This window comes from Pongo abelii, chromosome 8, assembly GCF_028885655.2.
Source record: "Pongo abelii isolate AG06213 chromosome 8, NHGRI_mPonAbe1-v2.0_pri, whole genome shotgun sequence".
Classification (NCBI taxonomy): domain Eukaryota; kingdom Metazoa; phylum Chordata; class Mammalia; order Primates; family Hominidae; genus Pongo; species Pongo abelii.
The window spans coordinates 73,687,430-73,707,756 of NC_071993.2; the positions used below are offsets into that span (position 1 = coordinate 73,687,430).

The 20,327-nt window shown below is 47.9% G+C and overlaps 1 protein-coding gene across 5 annotated transcripts in view; it reads left to right on the forward strand.

Moving 5' to 3' along the window:
* Positions 1 to 18,501, forward strand: part of LRRC20 (leucine rich repeat containing 20) — a 97,994-nt gene extending 79,493 nt beyond the window's left edge. For all 5 annotated transcript variants that reach the window (XM_024254051.3, XM_054522534.2, XM_024254052.3 and 2 more), the window contains one exon: positions 15,973 to 18,501. In XM_024254051.3, coding sequence (XP_024109819.2) covers positions 15,973 to 16,127 — 155 coding nt within the window. In that variant the 3' untranslated portion in view covers positions 16,128 to 18,501. The remainder of the gene's footprint in view (positions 1 to 15,972) is intronic.
* The last annotated feature ends 1,826 nt before the right edge of the window (positions 18,502 to 20,327 follow it).

The window sequence follows — 20,327 nt, forward strand, 5'->3', positions numbered from 1 at the left end:
TTTGGTTGTGTCTCTGCCCGGCTTTGGTATCAGGATGATGCTGGCCTTATAAAATGAGTTAGGGAGGATTCCCTCTTTTTCTATTGATTGGAATAGTTTCAGAAGGAATGGTACCAGTTCCTCCTTGTACCTCTGGTAGAATTCGGCTGTGAATCCATCTGGTCCTGGACTCTTTTTGGTTGGTAAGCTATTGATTATTGCCACAATTTCAGATCCTGTTATTGGTCTATTCAGAGATTCAACTTCTTCCTGGTTTAGTCTTGGAAGAGTGTATGTGTCGAGGAATTTATCCATTTCTTCTAGATTTTCTAGTTTATTTGTGTAGAGGTGTTTATAGTATTCTCTGATGGTAGTTTGTATTTCTGTGGGATCAGTGGTGATATCCCCTTTATCATTTTTTATTGCGTCTATTTGATTCTTCTCTCTTTTTTTCTTTATTAGTCTTGCTAGTGGTCTATCAATTTTGTTGATCCTTTCAAAAAACCAGCTCCTGGATTCATTAATTTTTTGAAGGGTTTTTTTCGTCTCTATTTCCTTCAGTTCTGCTCTGATTTTAGTTATTTTTTGCCTTCTGCTGGCTTTTGAATGTGTTTGCTCTTGCTTTTCTAGTTCTTTTAATTGTGATGTTAGGGTGTCAATTTTGGATCTTTCCTGCTTTCTCTTGTGGGCATTTAGTGCTATAAATTTCCCTCTACACACTGCTTTGAATGTGTCCCAGAGATTCTGGTACGTTGTGTCTTTGTTCTCATTGGTTTCAAAGAACATCTTTATTTCTGCCTTCATTTCGTTATGTACCCAGTAGTCATTCAGGAACAGGTTGTTCAGTTTCCATGTAGTTGAGTGGTTTTGAGTGAGTTTCTTAATCCTGAGTTCTACTTTGATTGCACTGTGGTCTGAGAGACAGTTTGTTATAATTTCTGTTCTTTTACATTTGCTGAGGAGAGCTTTACTTCCAACTATGTGGTCAATTTTGGAACAGGTGTGGTATGGTGCTGAAAATAATGTATATTCTGTTGATTTGGGGTGGAAAGTTCTGTAGATGTCTATTAGGTCTGCTTGGTGCAGAGCTGAGTTCAATTCCTGGGTATCCTTGTTAACTTTCTGTCTCATTGATCTGTCTAATGTTGACAGTGGGGTGTTAAAGTCTCCCATTATTATTGTGTGGGAGACTAAGTCTCTTTGTAGGTCACTCAGGACTTGCTTTATGAATCTGGGTGCTCCTGTATTGGGTGCATATATATTTAGGATAGTTAGCTCTTCTTGTTGAATTGATCCCTTTACCATTATGTAATGGCCTTCTTTGTCTCTTTTGATCTTTGTTGGTTTAAAGTCTGTTTTATCAGAGACTAGGATTGCAACCCCTGCCTTTTTTTGTTTTCCATTTGCTTGGTAGATCTTCCTCCATCCTTTTATTCTGAGCCTATGTGTATCTCTGCACGTGAGATGGGTTTCCTGAATACAGCACACTGATGGGTCTTGACTTTTTATCCAATTTGCCAGTCTGTGTCTTTTAATTGGAGCAGTTAGTCCATTTACATTTAAAGTTAATATTGTTGTGTGTGAATTTGATCCTGTCATTATGATGTTAGCTGGTTATTTTGCTCGTTAGTTGATGCAGTTTCTTCCTAGTCTCGATGGTCTTTACATTTTGGCATGATTTTGCAGCGGCTGGTACCAGTTGTGCCTTTCCATGTTTAGTGCTTCCTTCAGGAGCTCTTTTAGGGCAGGCCTGGTGGTGACAAAATCTCTCAGCATTTGATTGTCTGTAAAGTATTTTATTTCTCCTTCACTTATGAAGCTTAGTTTGGCTGGATATGAAATTCTGGGTTGAAAATTCTTTTCTTTAAGAATGTTGAATATTGGCCTCCACTCTCTTCTGGCTTGTAGAGTTTCTGCGGAGAAATCCACTGTTAGTCTGATGGGCTTCCCTTTGTGGGTAACCCGACCTTTCTCTCTGGCTGCCCTTAACATTTTTTCCTTCATTTCAACTTTGGTGAATCTGACAATTATGCGTCTTGGAGTTGCTCTTCTTGAGGAGTATCTTTGTGGCGTTCTCTGTATTTCCTGAATCTGAATGTTGGCCTGCCTTGCTAGATTGGGGAAGTTCTCCTGGATAATATCCTGCAGAGTGTTTTCCAACTTGGTTCCATTCTCCCCGTCATTTTCAGGTACACCAATCAGACATAGATTTGGTCTTTTCACGTAGTCCCATATTTCTTGGAGGCTTTGTTCGTTTCTTTCTATTCTTTTTTCTCTAAACTTCCCTTCTCGCTTCATTTCATTCATTTCATCTTCCATCACTGATACCCTTTCTTCCAGTTGGTCACATCGCCTCCTGAGGCTTCTGCATTCTTCACGTAGTTCTGGAGCCTTGGCTTTCAGTTCCATCAGCTCCTTTAAGCACTTCTCTGTATTGGTTATTCTAGTTATACATTCGTCTAAAGTTTTTCCAAAGTTTTCAACTTCTTTGCCTTTGGTTTGAATTTCCTCCTGTAGCTTGGTGTGGTTTGATCGTCTGAAGCCTTCTTCTCTCAACCCGTCAAAGTCATTCTCCATCCAGCTTTGTTCCGTTGCTGGTGAGGAACTGCGTTCCTTTGGAGGAGGAGAGGCGCTCTGCTTTTTAGAGTTTCCAGTTTTTCTGCTCTGTTTTTTCCCCATCTTTGCGGTTTTAACTACTTTTGGTCTTTGATGATGGTGTTTTACAGATGGGTTTTTGGTGTGGATGTCCTTTCTGTTTGTTAGTTTTCCTTCTAACAGACAGGACCTCAGCTGCAGGTCTGTAGGAGTTTGCTAGAGGTCCACTCCAGACCCTGTTTGCCTGGGTATCAGCAGCAGTGTCTGCAGAACCGCGGATTTTCGTGATCTGCGAATGCTGCTGTCTGATCGTTCCTCTGGAAGTTTTGTCTCAGAGGAGTACCCGGCCGTGTGAGGTGTCAGTCTGCCCCTACTGGGGGTGCCTCCCAGTTAGGCTGCTCGGGCGTCAGGGGTCAGGGACCCACTTGAGGAGGCAGTCTGCCCGTTCTCAGATCTCCAGCTGCGTGCTGGGAGAACCACTGCTCTCCTCAAAGCTGTCAGACAGGGACATTTAAGTCTGCAGAGGTTACTGCTGTCTTTTTGTTTGTCTGTGCCCTGCCCCCAGAGGTGGAGCCTACAGAGGCAGGCAGGCCTCCTTGAGCCGTGATGGGCTCCACCCAGTTCGAGCTTCCAGGCTGCTTTGTTTACCTAAGCGAGCCTGGGCAATGGCGGGCGCCCCTCCCCCAGCCTTGCTGCCGCCTTGCAGTTTGATCTCAGACTGCTGTGCTAGCAATCAGCGAGACTCCGTGGGCGTAGGACCCTCTGAGCCAGGTGCGGGATACAATCTCCTGGTGCGCCGTTTCCTAAGCCCGTCAGAAAAGCGCAGTATTGGGGTGGGAGTGGCCCGATTTTCCAGGTGCCGTCTGTCACCCCTTTCCTTGACCAGGAAAGGGAACTCCCTGACCCCTTGCGCTTCCCAAGTGAGGCAATGCCTCGCCCTGCTTCGGCTGGTGCACGGTGCGCTGCACCCACACTGTCCTGCACCCACTGTCCGGCACTCCCTAGTGAGATGAACCCGGTGCCTCAGATGGAAATGCAGAAATCACCCATCTTCTGCGTCGCTCACACTGGGAGCTGTAGACCGGAGCTGTTGCTATTCCGCCATCTTGGCTCCTCCTCTCCATCTGATGCTTTTATAAAGGGTTTCCCCTTTCACCTGGCTCTCGTTCTGTCTTGCCTGCTACCAGTAAGACGTGCCTTTCACCTTCTGCCGTGATTGTGAGTCCATGAAACCTCTTTTTCTTTATAAGTTACCCAGCCTCTGGTATGTCTTTATCAGCAGCCTAAAAATGGACTAATATACCAGTCCAGGTGGTTCCAGCTGGTTTATCAGAATGCAGAGTCTGAAAGATACCTCAAACACCAATCATACGTTTTACAGTTGTGATATTATCTGTAGGAGCAGTTGGGGAGGTTAGGAATCTTGTGATCCCTGGCTACATGACTTCCAAAGCGTAATTCTAACCCTTGTGGCTAACTTGTTAGTTTTACAAAGGTGGTCCCTGAGCAAGGAGGGAATTAGTTTTGGGAAGGGGCTGTTATTGTCTTTGTTTTAAGGTTAAACTGTAAACAAATTCCTCCCATAGTTAGCTTGGCTTATGCCCAAGAATGATCAAGGACAACTTGTGAGGCTAGAAGCAAGATGGAGTCAGCTATGTCAGATTTCTCTCCCTGTCATAACTTTTGCAGAGGCAGCTTTATCCAGATGATTCCAGTGTGCAGGCTAGATAGAACCACTGAGCTAGACAAGAACTTCTGATAAACCCTTTTGCCCCAGGTGTGCACCACCAGTTCTGAGGCAGGGAACACAGGCACATGAGAGGGGACAGCAAAATTGTCATTCTTTTCTGAGGCTCTTCCCAGAGCACCTTAACCAAAGCAGAGGAACTAAGAGAGGCCTGAGAGCAGCCTGTGGGAGGGCATAGGCCTTCCAGTGGCCGGAGTGCAGAAGGAAGGAGGAGGGTGCAGAGGGCGGGGAGGATAAATGTCAGGCATGGGCCCAGCAGTTTCAGCTGCTTATTTGGCTGTCTCCAGAGTGGCCAATAAGAAGACTGAGTCATTTTTGCAAAGAATTGTTATGATCTGGCTTTGATTGCATGTCAGATATGGGTTCAGGGGAGTCTTTGGAGGGAAAGGCTGTGGTGGGTGGCCCCCTCGATGCCCATTAGCCCACCGTTGCTGGCCAACCTGGGGCAGAGAGGAGGAATCAAAGCCAAAGGTTTTTCTCCTTTGCTTTTCTTTCCCTGCAGCTCATACTTAAGGACAGAAAAATGTCTCTAGGTTTATTGGTAGATTCTTAAAACATCCTGTGCTTCCCATCCTATCGATGGGGGTGCCCGCCATACTTCCTGCACCTCACTAACCCCCTCCTCCCTGGAGAGCACCGATGGTCCCACCCAACAGATCATGAGGTGGAAGGATGGTCTTAAAGATGAAAGGTTGTGGTTCAGAGATGTGAAGGGGCTTGCCTGAGGGTGCACAGCTTTAAATGGCAGTGCCAAAATTAGGGCCTGTGTCCCTGGCCCTGTTCACCCTGCCAAATGGCCCATCGTCAGCAGGAGACTCAGAACTCCAGTCCACCCAGCTTTTTCTGCAGGCTAGAACTCAGCCTGCAGGATTGTCAAGGCTGTGCAGTGTGCTCCTGGCTCTCTGAGGGCTGGAGCTGTTCTATTTCCGTTTGCTTCCGCCCCACCCCTGCCAGGATGCCCAGTCCAGGGCCCTGTGGAGGTAGGGAAGGCTCAGCCCCTGTCCCCACCTGACTCCGCCCAGCAGGGTGTGGTGGAGTGGTCTGAGAGATGTGTGTGTGTGGCCCTGGAGCCTTCTTGTTGTGGCATGACCCCCTGTCCCTGCCAGGTTACCACAGTCTGCTTGCTTGTCTCTTGTGGCATTTTGAGAGGGGGTGTGCAGCTCAGCGCAGCACAGCAGGGCATCCTTGATCTTGGTTGTTTTTGTGTCCAGGCGCCAGAGCTGCCTTGAGGCTGAGATGTGGGGCCAGGGCTGGCCTGGATTCTCCAGCAATGCTGGAATCAGAGGCCAGCCAGCAATTCTGGTTACCTCTGTGCTAGGTGCTCACCGCCCTTGACACTTCCCCAGGTCCTGACCCCTCCTTCTCCCAGGGTCCCACTGTGGGTGCCACGCTGGACCAGGAAAGCGCTCTGGAGCCATCATTTGTAATCATCCTGTTTCTCAGCCGGTTCCACTGATGTGAAACAAGTTTACCTGTCAATATTGCTAACAATTAGTGAGATGGGGGCAAGCTGACCTCAGGGAAGTAATTTTCTGTAAACACTGCCCACTCTGCTTCTACTATTTTTGATTACTCTAAACTTCCCACAGACATAGGTGGGAGTCCAGGGTGGCTGTCTGCAGTGGGAGGAGAGCCAGCCAGTGCATAGTTTAATTCTGCTTGAGGTTTTTGCCTTGCCATAGGCCACTGAGTCCTTGACTTTAGTCCTCACCTAAGACATGAGGCCTTGCAACAGAAGCCCATACACTTGGGGGCCATGGGAAAGTTAAAGGAACATTCCTCTGGCTTCATAAAAGGATTCTAGAACCTCACATCCTACATTCTACAGTCATAGACTGAAAGAGATGGAAGTAACCGCAGAATGCCCTGTAGACTCAAAGCCTCTCATTATCTGGAATAGTGGAATGTTGGAGGCCGAGTGCGGTGGCTCACACCTGTAATACCAGCACTTTGGGAGGCCGAGGCAGGCGGATCACTTGAGGTCAGGAGTTCGAGACCAGCCTGGCCAATATGGTGAAACCCCATCTCTACTAAAAATGCAAAAATTAGCTGGGTGTGGTGGCGTGCACCTGTAATCCCAGCAACTAGGGAGGCTGAGGCAGGAGAATCACTTGAACCCAAGAGGCGGAGGTTGCAGTGAGCCGAGATTGCGCCATTGCACTCCAGCCTGGGCAACAGAGCAAGACTCTGTCTCAAAAAAAAAAAAAAAAAAAAAAAAATAGTGGAATGTTGAAAACAACCTGGATGTCCAACAACAGGAACAGGAGCCAAAGTGGTACATCCATCCCATGGACTATGATGCAGCCATAGAAAGTCACCAATTTGTAACCTGAAAAGATATTTACGGTGTGTCATGAAGAACAGCATGTCATGGCATGCTATCCAGGAGGCCATTTGGAAATACATAGGTGTATGAGTGTATATACACACATACACAAACGCATTAAACAGTGGGGAAGGCCATATACCAAGACATTAATAGTGATTCATTCTAGGTGATGGGACGTGATGATTTTACTTTTGTTCATCAGTATCTCTGCATTTTCTAAATTAGATTACTAGTGTCAAAGGGGAAGGCTAGGATAAGTGTCTTATCATAGCGTTGGTCCACAGAGGCCTGACCCTGACTGGCAAATGTGCACACAATGGGTGAGGCCAGGGAATGGGCCCCAACTCTTGAGTGTAGCTGTGGTCACAGAGTGGATTAAGCAGCATTGATGGTGAATCTGCTGTTTGCCCAGCTCAGGGTGGTCTCAGCCTGAAGGGACTCATGGTCTAGTTCAAAAGGTTAGATATTCATTCATCCAACAGATATGGAGCACCCGTGAGCACTGTGCTTTGTGTCACATTTACAGGAGTGAACAGACATATTCACAGGTTGCAGAGCGTGGTGCATGATATGAGTGTGTATAAAGGAAATGTTCAGAGAGTTTGGAGGGGGATGCAGGGGAGTGGCAAAGGAAGCAGCCCTTGAGCTGGGATTTGGGGAGCAGCGGGATATGGTGAGTGGTGATGGGAGCATGGCCCATGGTACTGAAGGCAAAGCTGAGGTCCCTTTCCTCTCCACAACAGAGTCCAGAGACCACTGGGCTGTCTAGCCTCAGGACATTTATTTAATCTCTCCAAGCCTCAGTTTCCCCATCCACAAAATGCAGGTCATTTCATATTCTCCTCTGCAGCCTCCAGCTATCTCCCTCTCTTGTCAGGATGCTGTGAGCATAAATGATCTTTCAGCTTTATCTGGAAACTCCCAGTTGCCTTCTTGGGCTTGTCACTTGCGAGTTTGACTGCTCTGATGTGTTGGTTCTGCCAGCTTTGGTATGTTTGATGGTCCCATCGCTCCTTCCTCTAAGCTGCTCAAATGACTTTTGCAGTTAAATTAGGGGAAAGAGCTATACCTAATCCCTGCTCTGTGCCTGTGAAAGCTATTACTGGCCTTCAGTAGGGTGGTTCAGAGAATGCCACAGACCCTGGAGAGGACAGCTCTGTGGCAGACGTGGAAACAACAAGCTGAGACCCTGGCAGTGCCGCTCCCACTAGGCCTGGAGTCACGGGGATGTGTTCCAGGGCTGGGCTACAGTGGGTCTTCCTGCCATGCCCAGCAAGCCTGTGGCAGCAGCATGACAGGGGGACCCCCCTCCCACCCTCAGAAGTACTAGCCACTGTGTGGGCCACTGGCCTTCCCAGCTGAGGGACAGAGGAGACACAGAGTCCTGAGTCGGGAGGGTCCTTAGCAAGCCCCTGTTCAGCCTCCTCTGGAGAAACTGGGGCAGGATCAGTGGTCTTCAGTAGCGGATGGGGAGAAGGGTTGATAGCAGCTCTGAGCCCCCATTTCTCAAGTGGCAATATCTTGACAACTGAGGTTGTGATCTCTTAGACCAGGCTCCAGCCCTTACTGAATTGCTCAGCGAAACTTGCCTGTCATTGTTATCTTCTGGGGGCCAGGGGCCAGTGCAAGGAGACCAGGTTCTGGCCTTGGCCTTGCCCCTCTGCGTTTTAGGTTGAAGTGTATGGACTCTGGGATCAGGAACTGTCCTGCCTCCACCACTTACTGGTGTGGCAACCTTGGGCATCAAGAAACTGAAAATCAAATTCTTACCTGAGAAATGGGTCATTGTGAGGAACTGTCTAGCGCAGGGCCTCAAACATCAGTTCCCAGAAGCAGCCCGCTTTGCTGGGCCCATTTAGGACAAAGGTGCTATACCTCCTTGCGCCTTGATTTCCTCCTGTGTCCAATGGAGTTTGATGCCCCATGAAATAAAAGCCAAGTGCGAGGGGTCTTTCTTACTCTGGGTGATCAGGGACAGAGGGGATGGCATCTGTACCCCTGCCCACGCTGCTGGCTGTGCCCCTGGGGAGTGGCTGCAACAGAACTCCTGAATGTGAAGATGTGCAAGAGTCCAAGGAATTAGCCCTTTTCTTCCCAGCCATTATTAATAGGGAAAATGGGGGCCCTGCTTGAAAGAAGAGACTCAAGAACTACCATAGGCAGCACTTTTCTTTAGCCCCCACACCCAGCAAGAGGCTGGGACGAGCGAGGCCAGGCTGCCGGCAGCTGTGTGGTATGACATTTGTACCCGCATGAGCTCCAGAGAAAGCGAAGGAGGTGAGTGGGCACTCCTAGCACTTGTTCTTGCTTTTCCTCTTCTCCGAGGATTCACGTCTGCTTATAACCCTGCCTTCTGAAAACAGCCTGTCTCTGCGTCTTTTCCTGTCTGAGCCTCCATTTGCCGTGGACTCCTGGCCTCTCCCACCCCTCCTTGCTGGCTTGCTCGCCTGTCACGTGGTTCCTGCTTCAGGCAGGTGATAACCAGCCCCTCCCCGCCACACCCCCCAACCCCGGCTGCCCTATAGCCAGTCTTCTTATTGGGGACACAGCTCCTGGAGTAAGCAATTCCTGTGTCCCCCAGCATTCAAGGCCATGGACTGGGCCCCTGGTCTCATACGCAGAGCCTGCCTTCAGGGAACTGAGAGGCCAGGTCACCCCAGAGTCTAAGGGTGGGCAAGCTCCTCCTGTTAGGGAATCTGGCTGCCAGTTTACGGGGCTCGGGGACTCCTGCATTGCACTTCTCTGTGGTCAAGATTCTTCTCCGTCTCTGTGTCAGCCCTGCTACCCACTTGCTGGGTGACCCCAGGCAAAATTACTTCCTCCCACTGAGCCTGGGTTTTCACAACTTTCAGGACCCTCCTTCCTCCTGTGGTCTCTCTGCCATGATCTGTACAGCTTCTTGTCAATGGCCTATGAATGTGAGTGTGTCCAGGAATTTTCTAGTTGGTGCTCTCAGCAGAGGCCAAATCTGGGGCTTTGGCCTTCTGTGAGTGGTGGTGAGGGGCTCCAGGAGCCACAGTGCTTTTAGGAGACATCTGAGGCTCAACCCTTGTTCCTTTCTATGTGAGCCAACATCTGGGTTATCTGGATGGTGAACTCAGGCTGAGACTTTGCTGGCCAAACTCTGTGGGCTTATCCCCAGGGATCTGGGCTGCTGCTCAGCAGATGCAGGCCCCAGACCAGTGACAGGGAGCAGGAAACCTGCACTAGCTGGACACATGTTGCTGGAGCACTGTGCTGTTGTAGTGCATGCAGGCATCTTGTTGACTTCTGGGACCTCCCTGCAAGGTGAGCAGTATGACTCCATTTTACAGATGAGAAAGCTCAGGTGCAGGGATCCTTCCTGAGGCACCACAGTCGCTGGAAAGCCGGGCGTATCCTTCTGACTCCAGAGCTTGTTTATCTTAATAACCACTACCCACCCACTCTCAACTATCACGTGAAGCGAAGGATCTGGGGGCCTTTGCCTAAATAAGGTGGTGGTGTTTTCTAAGCTCCAGGCTTCAGAAGTGTCATGGACAAGAAGGGATAGGTTTGTTCTGTGTTGTGACCCACAGCAGGACAAGGAGGCCTGGAAGATTCCAGAAGCAATTTGAGAACATCTCCAGGAAGCTCTTTCTCTCAGGACGGGTCAGCAGCCTCTTTGAAAGCCTTTGTTGGGGGTGCAGCATAGGAAGCTCCTGGGAGATTCGACAGGAATTCTAGAGAGCAGTTAGTGGAGGTATATATACATATTCTTTGACAGAGCAATCAGTCTTGCTCCTGGGCATACATCCAAAGACTTTCCCACATTGGCTCCTAAGGACAGATAGAGGCCACTTGGGTGTCATTGCTGGCAGAGTAGAGAGGTAGAGTGTGTTGGGTACACAGCATGGTATACTAAGCAGCAGTCAAAAGCAGATGGATTCGATGTACACAGTCCTCATGGATGGAATGTAAAACATGGCTTAGTCAGTCACACTTACTATTGGGCACTAATACTCTTCCCCATTGAAAGGAACCAGGACTTCTTGGAGAAGTGGCTGATTCCAGGGCTGGGAACAGGGAAGGCTCAAGATGTGTCTTCCTAGAAAGTCAGGCAATGCATCCAAAAAGTGCTGGAGCCATGTCAAAAGATACAGGAGCCAGGCCAAAGGGGCTCCCACTGGTCAAATCTGGACAATTTGAGCATCAGAATAATGAAGTCCAAGAATGAATTGTAAATCACTAGAAACATAGGAGTCTATATTGATAATAGATAAATGGAAGAGAAGTAGAATGCTGAGGACTGTTGACATTAGAAAATCATTTTGCAGCCATCATAAAGATCAGGTCAGGTAAGAATCTTTAGTGGATGCTAAGTCTAAGGGTGATGGATGCTAAATGTTGGTGAGAACCAACATTTAGGATATTTGCACGCTGTTATGATGTGTCCCCACAGACTTCCTGTTAGATGCAAGGGAGAAAAAAAAACACAATAGCAATTATATAGTGGAGAAAGCAAGTTACACATTGATCAAATGATCAAAAGTAACGATAAAGATGAATTTGGTGTGCCTCTGACTTGATACCCCAGGAAAGACATGCACCCATGCACCTGTGAAGTCTTCAGCTGAGGATGCAAAGTCTCAGTCGAATAGTGAAGAAACACCAGACAAACACAAAATGAGGAACTTTTAAAAAAGGGAAGGGGGTAGTGCACTACTCCTCCAATGTCAATGTCATAAAAGACAAAGAGGCCCAAAGAGTTAGAAGTAAATGCAATCCTTGATTCCAGACTGGCTCTGGTACTAGAGGGGGAAGTGCTGTACAGGATGTTAGGGCACCTGACCACACGGAACTGTGGGCCATGGGTTAGATACACATTCTATCAGTGTGAACACCTGGAACCCTTAACTGCACTGTGGTTATGTAAGAGAATGTCCCAATTCCTAGGAAATACACACTGAGGGCCATGACGTATGTATGGTACACTCAAATGATTCAGAAAAAAAGCATGTGTGTGTGGGGTGGGGGAGAGAGAGAGAGAGACAGAAAATGCATGCACAAATGATAGAACAAATAGGGTAAAATGATAACAATTGGCGAATCTAGGTCAGGCACTGTGGCTCACGCCTGTAATCGCAGCACTCTGGGAGGCAGAGGTGGGCAGATCACAAGGTCAGGAGATTGAGACCATCCTGGCTAACACGGTGAAACCCCATCTCTACTAAAAATATAAAAAATTAGCCAGGCGTGGTGGCGGGCACCTGTAGTCCCAGCTACTTGGGAGGCTGAGGCAGGAGAATGGCGTGAACCTGGGAGGCGGAGCTTGCAGTGAGCCAAGATCGCGCCACTGCACTCCAGCCTGGGTGACAGAGCGAGACTCCATCTCAAAAAAAAAAAAAAAAAAAAAAAAATTGGCGAATCTAGCTAATGGTCATGTGGTATTTTTGCTAGTTTTTATTTTTAGTTTTGCAGCATTTTATACATTTGAAATTATTTCCAAATGAAAAAAGGAGGGGGGAAGAGACTTAAGACAATAATATTCAACTTTTCTGAGTAAAAAAATTTAAGACTTTCTGAAACTGAAAGTCCTAAAGACATTTGAATAAAAGCCTGGCCCCATGCTATGTGGTTCTATTTATATGAAGTTCAGGAACAGACTAAATTAATGATGAAGAAGATCAGAGGGTATAAACTGGAAAGGGGCATAAGGGAACCCTATTGGGGGTTCTTGAAATGTTTTCTATTTTTATCTGGGTGGGGGTCACATACATCTGGGTATACATCACATATATACCCAGATGAATGGAAAGCAGGGTCTCAAAGAGATATTGGCGCACTCGTGTTCTGAGCAGCATTGTTCATCATAGCCAAGCGATGGGAGCAACCCAAGTGACCATGGACAGGTGAACCTCAAGTTCATTCATGTTATGACATGTGTCTGAAGTTTCTTCCTTTTTATTATTTATTTATTTAGATAGAGTTTCGCGCTTGTTGCCCAGGCTGGAGTGCAGTGGTGCAATCTCGGCTCACTGCAACCTCCGCCTCCCAGGTTCAAGAGATTCTCCTGCCTCAGCCTCCCAAGTAGCTGGGATTTCAGGCATGTGCCACCACACCTGGCTAATTTTTTGTATTTAGTAGAGACAGGGTTTCACCGTGTTGGTCAGGCTGGTCTCGAACTCCTGACCTCAGATGATCCCCCCGCCTTGGCCTCCCAAAGTGCTGGGATTACAGGTGTGAGCCACCGCGCCTGGCATTTCTTCCTTTTTAAGGCTGAATAATCCTGCATTATCAATGCCGCATGCCATAATGTGGATGAGCCTTGAGGACATTATGCTCAGTGGCGTAAGCCCATCACAAAAAGGCAAATACCATATGATTCCACTTATATGAGGTAACTAGAGTAGTCAAATTTATGGAGACAGAAAGTAGAGTGGTGGTTGCCAGGTGCTGGGAGGAGGGAGGGATGGGGAGTTTTTGTTTAAATGAGTATAGAGTTTCAGTTTTGCAAGATCGAGTTCTGGAGATTGGTTGTAAAACAATGTGAATGTACTCATGCTTTTGAGCTGTACACCTAAAAATGGTTAGATGGTAAATTTATTTGTATTTTACCACAATTAAAAATTAAAAATAATATTTAAAAAAGATTGTTATTGGTGCTTAGTAAAATATATATATATATATATATATAAAAAGAAGTGGCCTGATATCTACATAGTGCAGTACCATTTGCCTAAAGTAAAATATGTGTATAATATCCACCAGTGTGTTCTAAAATTAAACACAAAACAACCACAAAAACAAAACCCCCCCCCCAACTCTCGGTAATATTTTGTGCCTAGGAGAGGACAGGAGCTGGCTCTTGCCATCACTATCAGCCTGAGGTTGTGTAGGACTCCATGGGATGAGGTCTGGCCCTGTCCTGTGCTAGGGTGGGAGGTTTTATGGGGTCTGGCTGCTCGTGGAGTTGGATCGGGGAAGAGCGGATGCAGCCAGAGCCTCAGCCTGGATAGGGCATGCATCGAGGGCAAGCGTCCTAGTGTTGTCTGAGTGATCCTAAAGGTTAGGTGGAAGGAACTATAACAGGTTACCAAGTATTAGTATAGCTGCTGCCTTATTCTGGTCCTTTAAAAAAAAAAAACTGAGGCAAAATTCACATAACATAAAATTAACCACTTAAATTAACCACATAAATTGTACAATTCACTGGCATTTAGGACATTCACAGTGTTGTGCAATCATCACCTCTATCTAATTCCAAAATACTTCTGTCACCCCAAAGGAGTCCCCATATCCTTTAAGCAGTTGCTCCCCAATTTAATTCTGTTTGAGGAAATATTAGTTATGTCCATTTTCAAGATTAGGAAAACAAGGTATGGGAAGTAATACAAATTTTTAGGTGGTAAAGCTGGGGCATCAGCTTAGGGCTGTCTTAAATTTCATGTCTATGACACTAGGCTGTGTTGCGTCTTCAGTTATAACTGAGAATATTGGACCTGGAATTAATTAGTAGATCACTGCTATCTTTATATTTATTACACTGTGGCATTTTTGATGAGTGTTGGAAAATGCCCTAGTATCTTATGTAAGTTAGGTAGATGACAGCTTGAAACTTGATTTCCAAATTCTACATGTTAAATTTTGGAAACTAGAGCTTGGACAGGAGATATGTTTGTTTTGATTCCAGAGGACATTCCATCTCTAAGTGATGATCCAGCATAGTGATGATCCAATATATCTGGAACTTTCCAGGTAGCTCTTATGGAGCAGTGATATAGGTAGGGCACATTATCAGGAGTCCTGATAAATTCAAACTGTAACTAACCTCCCTTAGATAGACCCAAGATAGTCATGTCTGCTTCTTTAGGGACTCTTTAGGGGTATGATGGAGCAGATGGCATGATATAGAGTGGCATTCCCACAGTTAAGAAGAATTTCCATAGGCCACTGTATGCGACTTCCTCTCTCTTGGCAAAAATATTCTTTATGCACATAATAGTCTTTGTTTTTTAATAGTTTTATTGACACATACTATACAATTCACCCATTTAATATATGCAATTCAGTGGTTTTGGCATATTACATTATTTTTTAATTGTGATAAAATATATATAACAAAATGTTCCATTTTAACCTTTTTTTTTTTCTTTAAAGAAATAGAGACTGGGGTCTCACTATGTTGCCCATCCTGACTTTGAACTCCTGGGCTCAAGAGATTCTCCTGCCTCAGCCTCCTGACTAGCTGAGACTATAGCCTTGGCTGATTTTAACCATTTTTAAGCATACTGTAGCTCAGTGGCATTAATTACTTTCACCATGTTGCCCAACCATCACCGCTATCTATTTCCAAAATATTTTCATCACTCCAATAGAAACTGTAGCTATTAAGCAATAAATCCCTACTTCCCCTTCTCCTAGCCCCTGGGAACCTCTGTTCTACTTTCTGTTTCTATGAATTTAACTACTCTGCGTACCTCACATAAGTGGAGTCATGCGGTATTTGTCTTTTTGTGACTGCCTTCTTTCTTTAGCACAATATTTTCTTTTTTTTTTTGAGACGGAGCCTTGCTGTGTCGCCCAGGCTGGAGTGCAGTGGTGCGATTTCCCCTCACTGCAACCTCTGCCTCGTGGGTTCAAGCAATTCTCTGCTACAGCCTTCCGAGTAGCTGGGATTACAAGCGCCCACCACCATGCCCGGCTAATGTTTTTGTATTTTTAGTAAAGACGAGGTTTCACCATCTTGGCCAGGCAGGTCTTGAAATCCTGACCTCGTGATCCACCCGCCTCACCCTCCCAAAGTGCTGGGTTTACAGGCATGAGCCACCACGACTGGCCTAGCACAATGTTTTCAAGGTTCATTCATGTTATAGCCTCTATCAGAATTTCATTCCTTTAAAAGGCTGCATAGTATTCCATATATCATATATATATGGACATATATATGGACAACATAGTATATATCATGTTGTTTATCCATTCATCTATTGGTGGACATTTGACTATTATAAATAGTGCTGCTATGAACATTTGTGTAAAATTATTTGTTTGAATGCCCGTTTTTAATTCTTTCAGTTCTACCTAGGAGTAAAATTGCTGGGTTGTGTGGCAATCCTATGTTTAACTTTTTGAAGCAGTTGATTCTTATTTTTTAGGATGCTTTCCTCCATGTGGTTGTTATATCCTGGTGGGCCTGATGGCCCTTCGCACAGGGCTTGGCACCAGGAGCTGAGCCCACGTGCAGTGGGCAATGGAGAGCTGCCCCTCACCATCAGGTGCTCAGAGTCCTCATGGCCCATTGTCCTTCTTTTCTGTCTGGTTGGCCTCCACCACTCTAACCTGTCCATTCTGTCCCCAATAGATGTACCCGTGGAGAAGCTGGCCGCCATGCCAGCCTTGCGCAGCATCAACCTCCGCTTCAACCCACTCAACGCCGAGGTGCGCGTGATCGCCCCGCCGCTCATCAAGTTTGACATGCTCATGTCTCCAGAAGGCGCAAGAGCCCCCCTACCTTAGGCCACCCTCCTCATGCCCACCCAGCAAGGGACAGAGGGCACTGGCCTGGAATGCTGGAAGGGAGGGAGGCCCATGGGAGGCCAAGCTTGGGGGCTGGGGGCGGGTGGGTCGAGCAGCACGTGGTGGGTGGGGTGCAGCTGGTCTGGATAGATAGCTTACAGCAGTAGTGGGCTCTGGAATGCCCAAGGTAAGAGGCAAGGTGGGGCCTGCAGCCTGGACTCGGCACTCACAGCTGCTGTGCAAACTCAGGCAGATCTCCTGCCCTCTCTGAGCCTTGTCACTTGAAAAAAATAGGACCCTTTACCTCCTTTGGGCTCCCTGGAGGTTTTTAAGCAGTACGTGCCTCCAAGTTACCTCCAGATCAGCAGGCACAGGTGGGCATTGCCGGGTATTTTCTGAACCCCTGCGGGTTTGAGGCCTTGTTTTTAGTGCTGAGAGCCAGTCGCTGACCTGAGAAGAGAAGACAACCTCCATCTATTTATTGCTTCCTGAGAACTGACCTGGATGCGGCCCTCCACAGGGCCCGGTCTTCAGTCCTGTGGTCCCTGGACTGGTGGGAACCTGAACTAGGAGTCCTGGGAGAGCTGTGGTGGGAATATGGGCTGGCACTGCTGCAGGGCAAGAACATTCATGTAGGAACCCGAGGACCAGCAGGCTGGGAATGGGGAGCAAGTCACGTCAGCTCTGTCATTCCCCACAGTTAACAAATTGGCGGGGTGGGAAGTCCTGAGTGCTCCGTCCCTCTAGCATCACTCCTGAGCTGTGGGAGAGGTGGCCCAGAGAACAGCAGAGTCAATTACACCTGCAGCTCTGGTCTTAAGTGATTAGATGGCCACCCTCACCACTGTCCTGTCCAGCAGCAGCCTGGCTGCCTTGTCATGGCCCCCTGGGGGCAGAAGGCGATGTGGACCACGGGATTTGTAGCCAGCCAGCTCCCAGGCCAACGCCCAAAGCCCTGATGACCCAGTTCTTTTGAGGCCCTCAACCTGGCATCTTAGGGTATGGTCAGGCAACAGGGTGACCAGCTGTCCTGGTTTCCCAGGACATGGAACTTTCAATGCTAAAACTGGGACAGTACCCGGCAAGCGGGGATGGTTGGTCCCCTACCAGGAGAGGGCCTGGGGCTCTTGCTTCCTGAGAACACCTGTGGCTTGAAGAACCTTGACTGCTTGGTCCTCAGGTATCTACCTCCCACCTTCTCCTCATCTGCGGAGCAAGCCGACTCTGCCCCACACCCCACCTGATCTGCACCTTTGTTTGAATCTCCAGAGACACCTGAGGCCCCAGGGCTTGAGGCAAAGCCAGGCCATCCAAATCCTGTGTGCTGTGGACGAGTGGCCACTGTACTACTCCTAAGGCTAAGATGTTGAGAGCTCAGACCACTGCTCAGAGCAGTAATCCCTGCTCAGAATGCTCCCAGTTCCCTCGTCCCTGCCCAGGTCTCTTGTCTCTTGGCAAGGAACTGATAGGTTGGGCCATTGTTGGGCCATCACTGAGTGCTCAGTATCTCAAGAGACTCTGTTCATTCTGCTCATATCCCAAGGCCTGGTTGGTCAAACTCTGGGCAAAGGGTTTTCAGGATGAGGAGGTCAAGACAGGATCTCCAGAGCTACCGAGTTCATCTGTGGGTGTTGGGGGTAAGTGGGGGCTGAAGTCCTGTCCAGTCTGCGCTGGCCCCACCTGCCTTGTGTCCTGGAGTGGGGTTTCTCCTTGTTGAAGAAGAGGCATGCTTCTCTGATGTGCACAAACACAATGTATGACCAGAGCCTTGCAACTCAAAGTGTGGTCTGTGGACCAGCAGCGGCAGTGACACCTGGGAGCTTGTTAGGAATGCAGAGTCTCGCCCTCACCCTATACCTCCCGACTCAGACCCTGCATTTTAGCAAGACCCCCAGCTGATTCCTATAAGCACTTTAGAGTTTGAGAAGCAAGGACCTAGGCTGGAGATGTCCTCCAAGCAGAGGGTGAAGTTTCTCTCAGTTCTCTCCCTGCCACTTCCAGGGATCTGAGCCTGTACTCAGCCTCCTCCTAACCCACCCTGGGAGACCCTTGGCCTGTTAGATTGTTCCAGAGTCTGCATGGCACTCCTGAGGAAGGGAGTGACCTGCAGTCACCAGGAGATGAGGGTTAGGTGTGCCCGGCCCTCCAGACCCGGCCTTTGTGGTTAACCCCTGCATGCCAAGCTGCCTGCTGCCCCAGGTCCTCACCTCAGGCCTTTGAAGGGGCAGCTTCTGGAAGTTGTTTTCTCCTCTGCTTGAGGAGTTTGCCCTTGTCTCTCTTAGAAAGCGTGGGCAGCCACAGACGCCCCCAAATCAGAGCTCACAGTGAGTGAGCCCCTAAGCTTCAGTCTGCAATAAAGAATGCATTGGTTTCATCTGCCTGGTTGGTGTTTGATTCATTCTCACTGTACAGACCTCCTATAGCCTGGGCGTCAAACCAGCCCACATGCAAGAGGGGTGCCCTCTTATTGAAAGCACGAGGTAAAGAAAGCTAGAACGGGATGAAATGTGGATTATTCACAGGTGGGCACAGGTGCAGCCAAGCAGAATTGGTGCGTGCCCCCCAGCTGCGTTACTGCAGGATGGCTAAACATCAGGGGGAAACTGTATCTGGGAAAGGATGAAGAGACCCACTATCTCCAAATTTCTCTCTTACCAGTGCCAGAAATTATTCCCTTAGTAATTTGTTCCTCTGAGTCCATGGTTCTCAAAGAGGGATCTCTGGGCCAGCAGCATCCGCAGCACCAGGAAGTTGGTTAGAAATGAGAATAGTCGACTCCACCCTAGATGTGCAGAATCTGAAACTCGGGGGTGGGGCCCAGCACTCTTTTAACAAGCACTCCATGTGGTTCCGATGCCTGCTGAAATTAGAGAACTACCGCCCTGGGTTCAATGTTAAAGTCAGGTTTTGCTTTTTTTTAAGTCTGAAAGGCCAACTTAAGTTTGCCTTGAGTTTTAGTCCAGATGCTCCATTGTTTCTAATTATTATTATTATTATTACTATTTGAGACGGAGTTTTGCTATTGTTGCCCAGGCTGGAGTGCAATGGCGTGATCTCGGCTCACTGCAACCTCTACCTCCCAGTTCAAGCGATTCTCTTGCCTCAGCCTCCCAAGTAGCTGGGATTACAGGCGCCCGCCACCATGCCTGGCTAATTTTGTATTTTTAGTAGAAATGGAGTTTCGCTATGTTGGTCAGGCTGGTCTCAAACTCCTGACCTCAGGTGATCCACCTACCCCGGCCTCCCAAAGTGCTGGGATTACAGGCATGAGCCCACTCCCAGCCGATCCATTATTCTTTTTATTTTATTTTTTATTTTTGAGACAGAGTCTCACTCTGTTGCCAAGGCTGGAGTGCAGTGGCACGATCTCAGCTCACTGCAACCTCCGCCTTCCAGGTTCAAGCAATCCTCGTGCCTCAGCCCCCTAGTAGCTGGGATTACAGGCACGCGTCACCATGCCTGGCTAATTTTTGTATTTTTAATAGAGACCGGGTTTCACCATGTTGACCAGGCTGGTCTTGAACTCCTGACCTCAGGTGATCCACCCGCCTCGGCCTCCCAAAGTGCTGGGATTACAGGTGTGAGCCACTGCGCCTGGCCCAATTATTTTTATTTAACAAACACACATAGAGCTTAGTGGGTACCAGGCAGTGTCTTAGTGCATTATAGCTATTAACTCATTTAATCCCGATAACAATCCTAGCTAGCTTTGTGATTTGGATAAATCTCTTTTCCTCTCCAGGCCCTGTTTCCTGTCTGTAAAACTAAGGAGCTGCACCAGGAGACCCCTAAGGGCCTTTCCAGAACTCATATGGTCACTATTTCTCAGCTCCTGAAGGCCCTGTGATCACTTATAACTGTCCCCTGTGGATTAGCCTGGACTCAGGCCACTGGCCTCCCCTACCCCAAAGGTCAGAGGTCAGAGAGAGGACTCCCACCTGTGTAGTTTCCTGTTGAAGGATGCCTCACCGAAAACATCACCAGATCCACCTGTTAATCAGGCGAAGCTGATTCTACGTTTCCTGCTCGAACTTGACAGTTTTCCTAGCGTGTCAGACTTGGGAAGACAGGAAGTGATGAGAGATTTCAGAGTTTGGTTTTAGGTGGGACTTTCAATGCAGAGAAGGAAGCCTCGATTAGGATTGGGTAAAGATCAGGACATAATTTAGGATCGGTGGACACAGCAAAGGGGGATTTTGA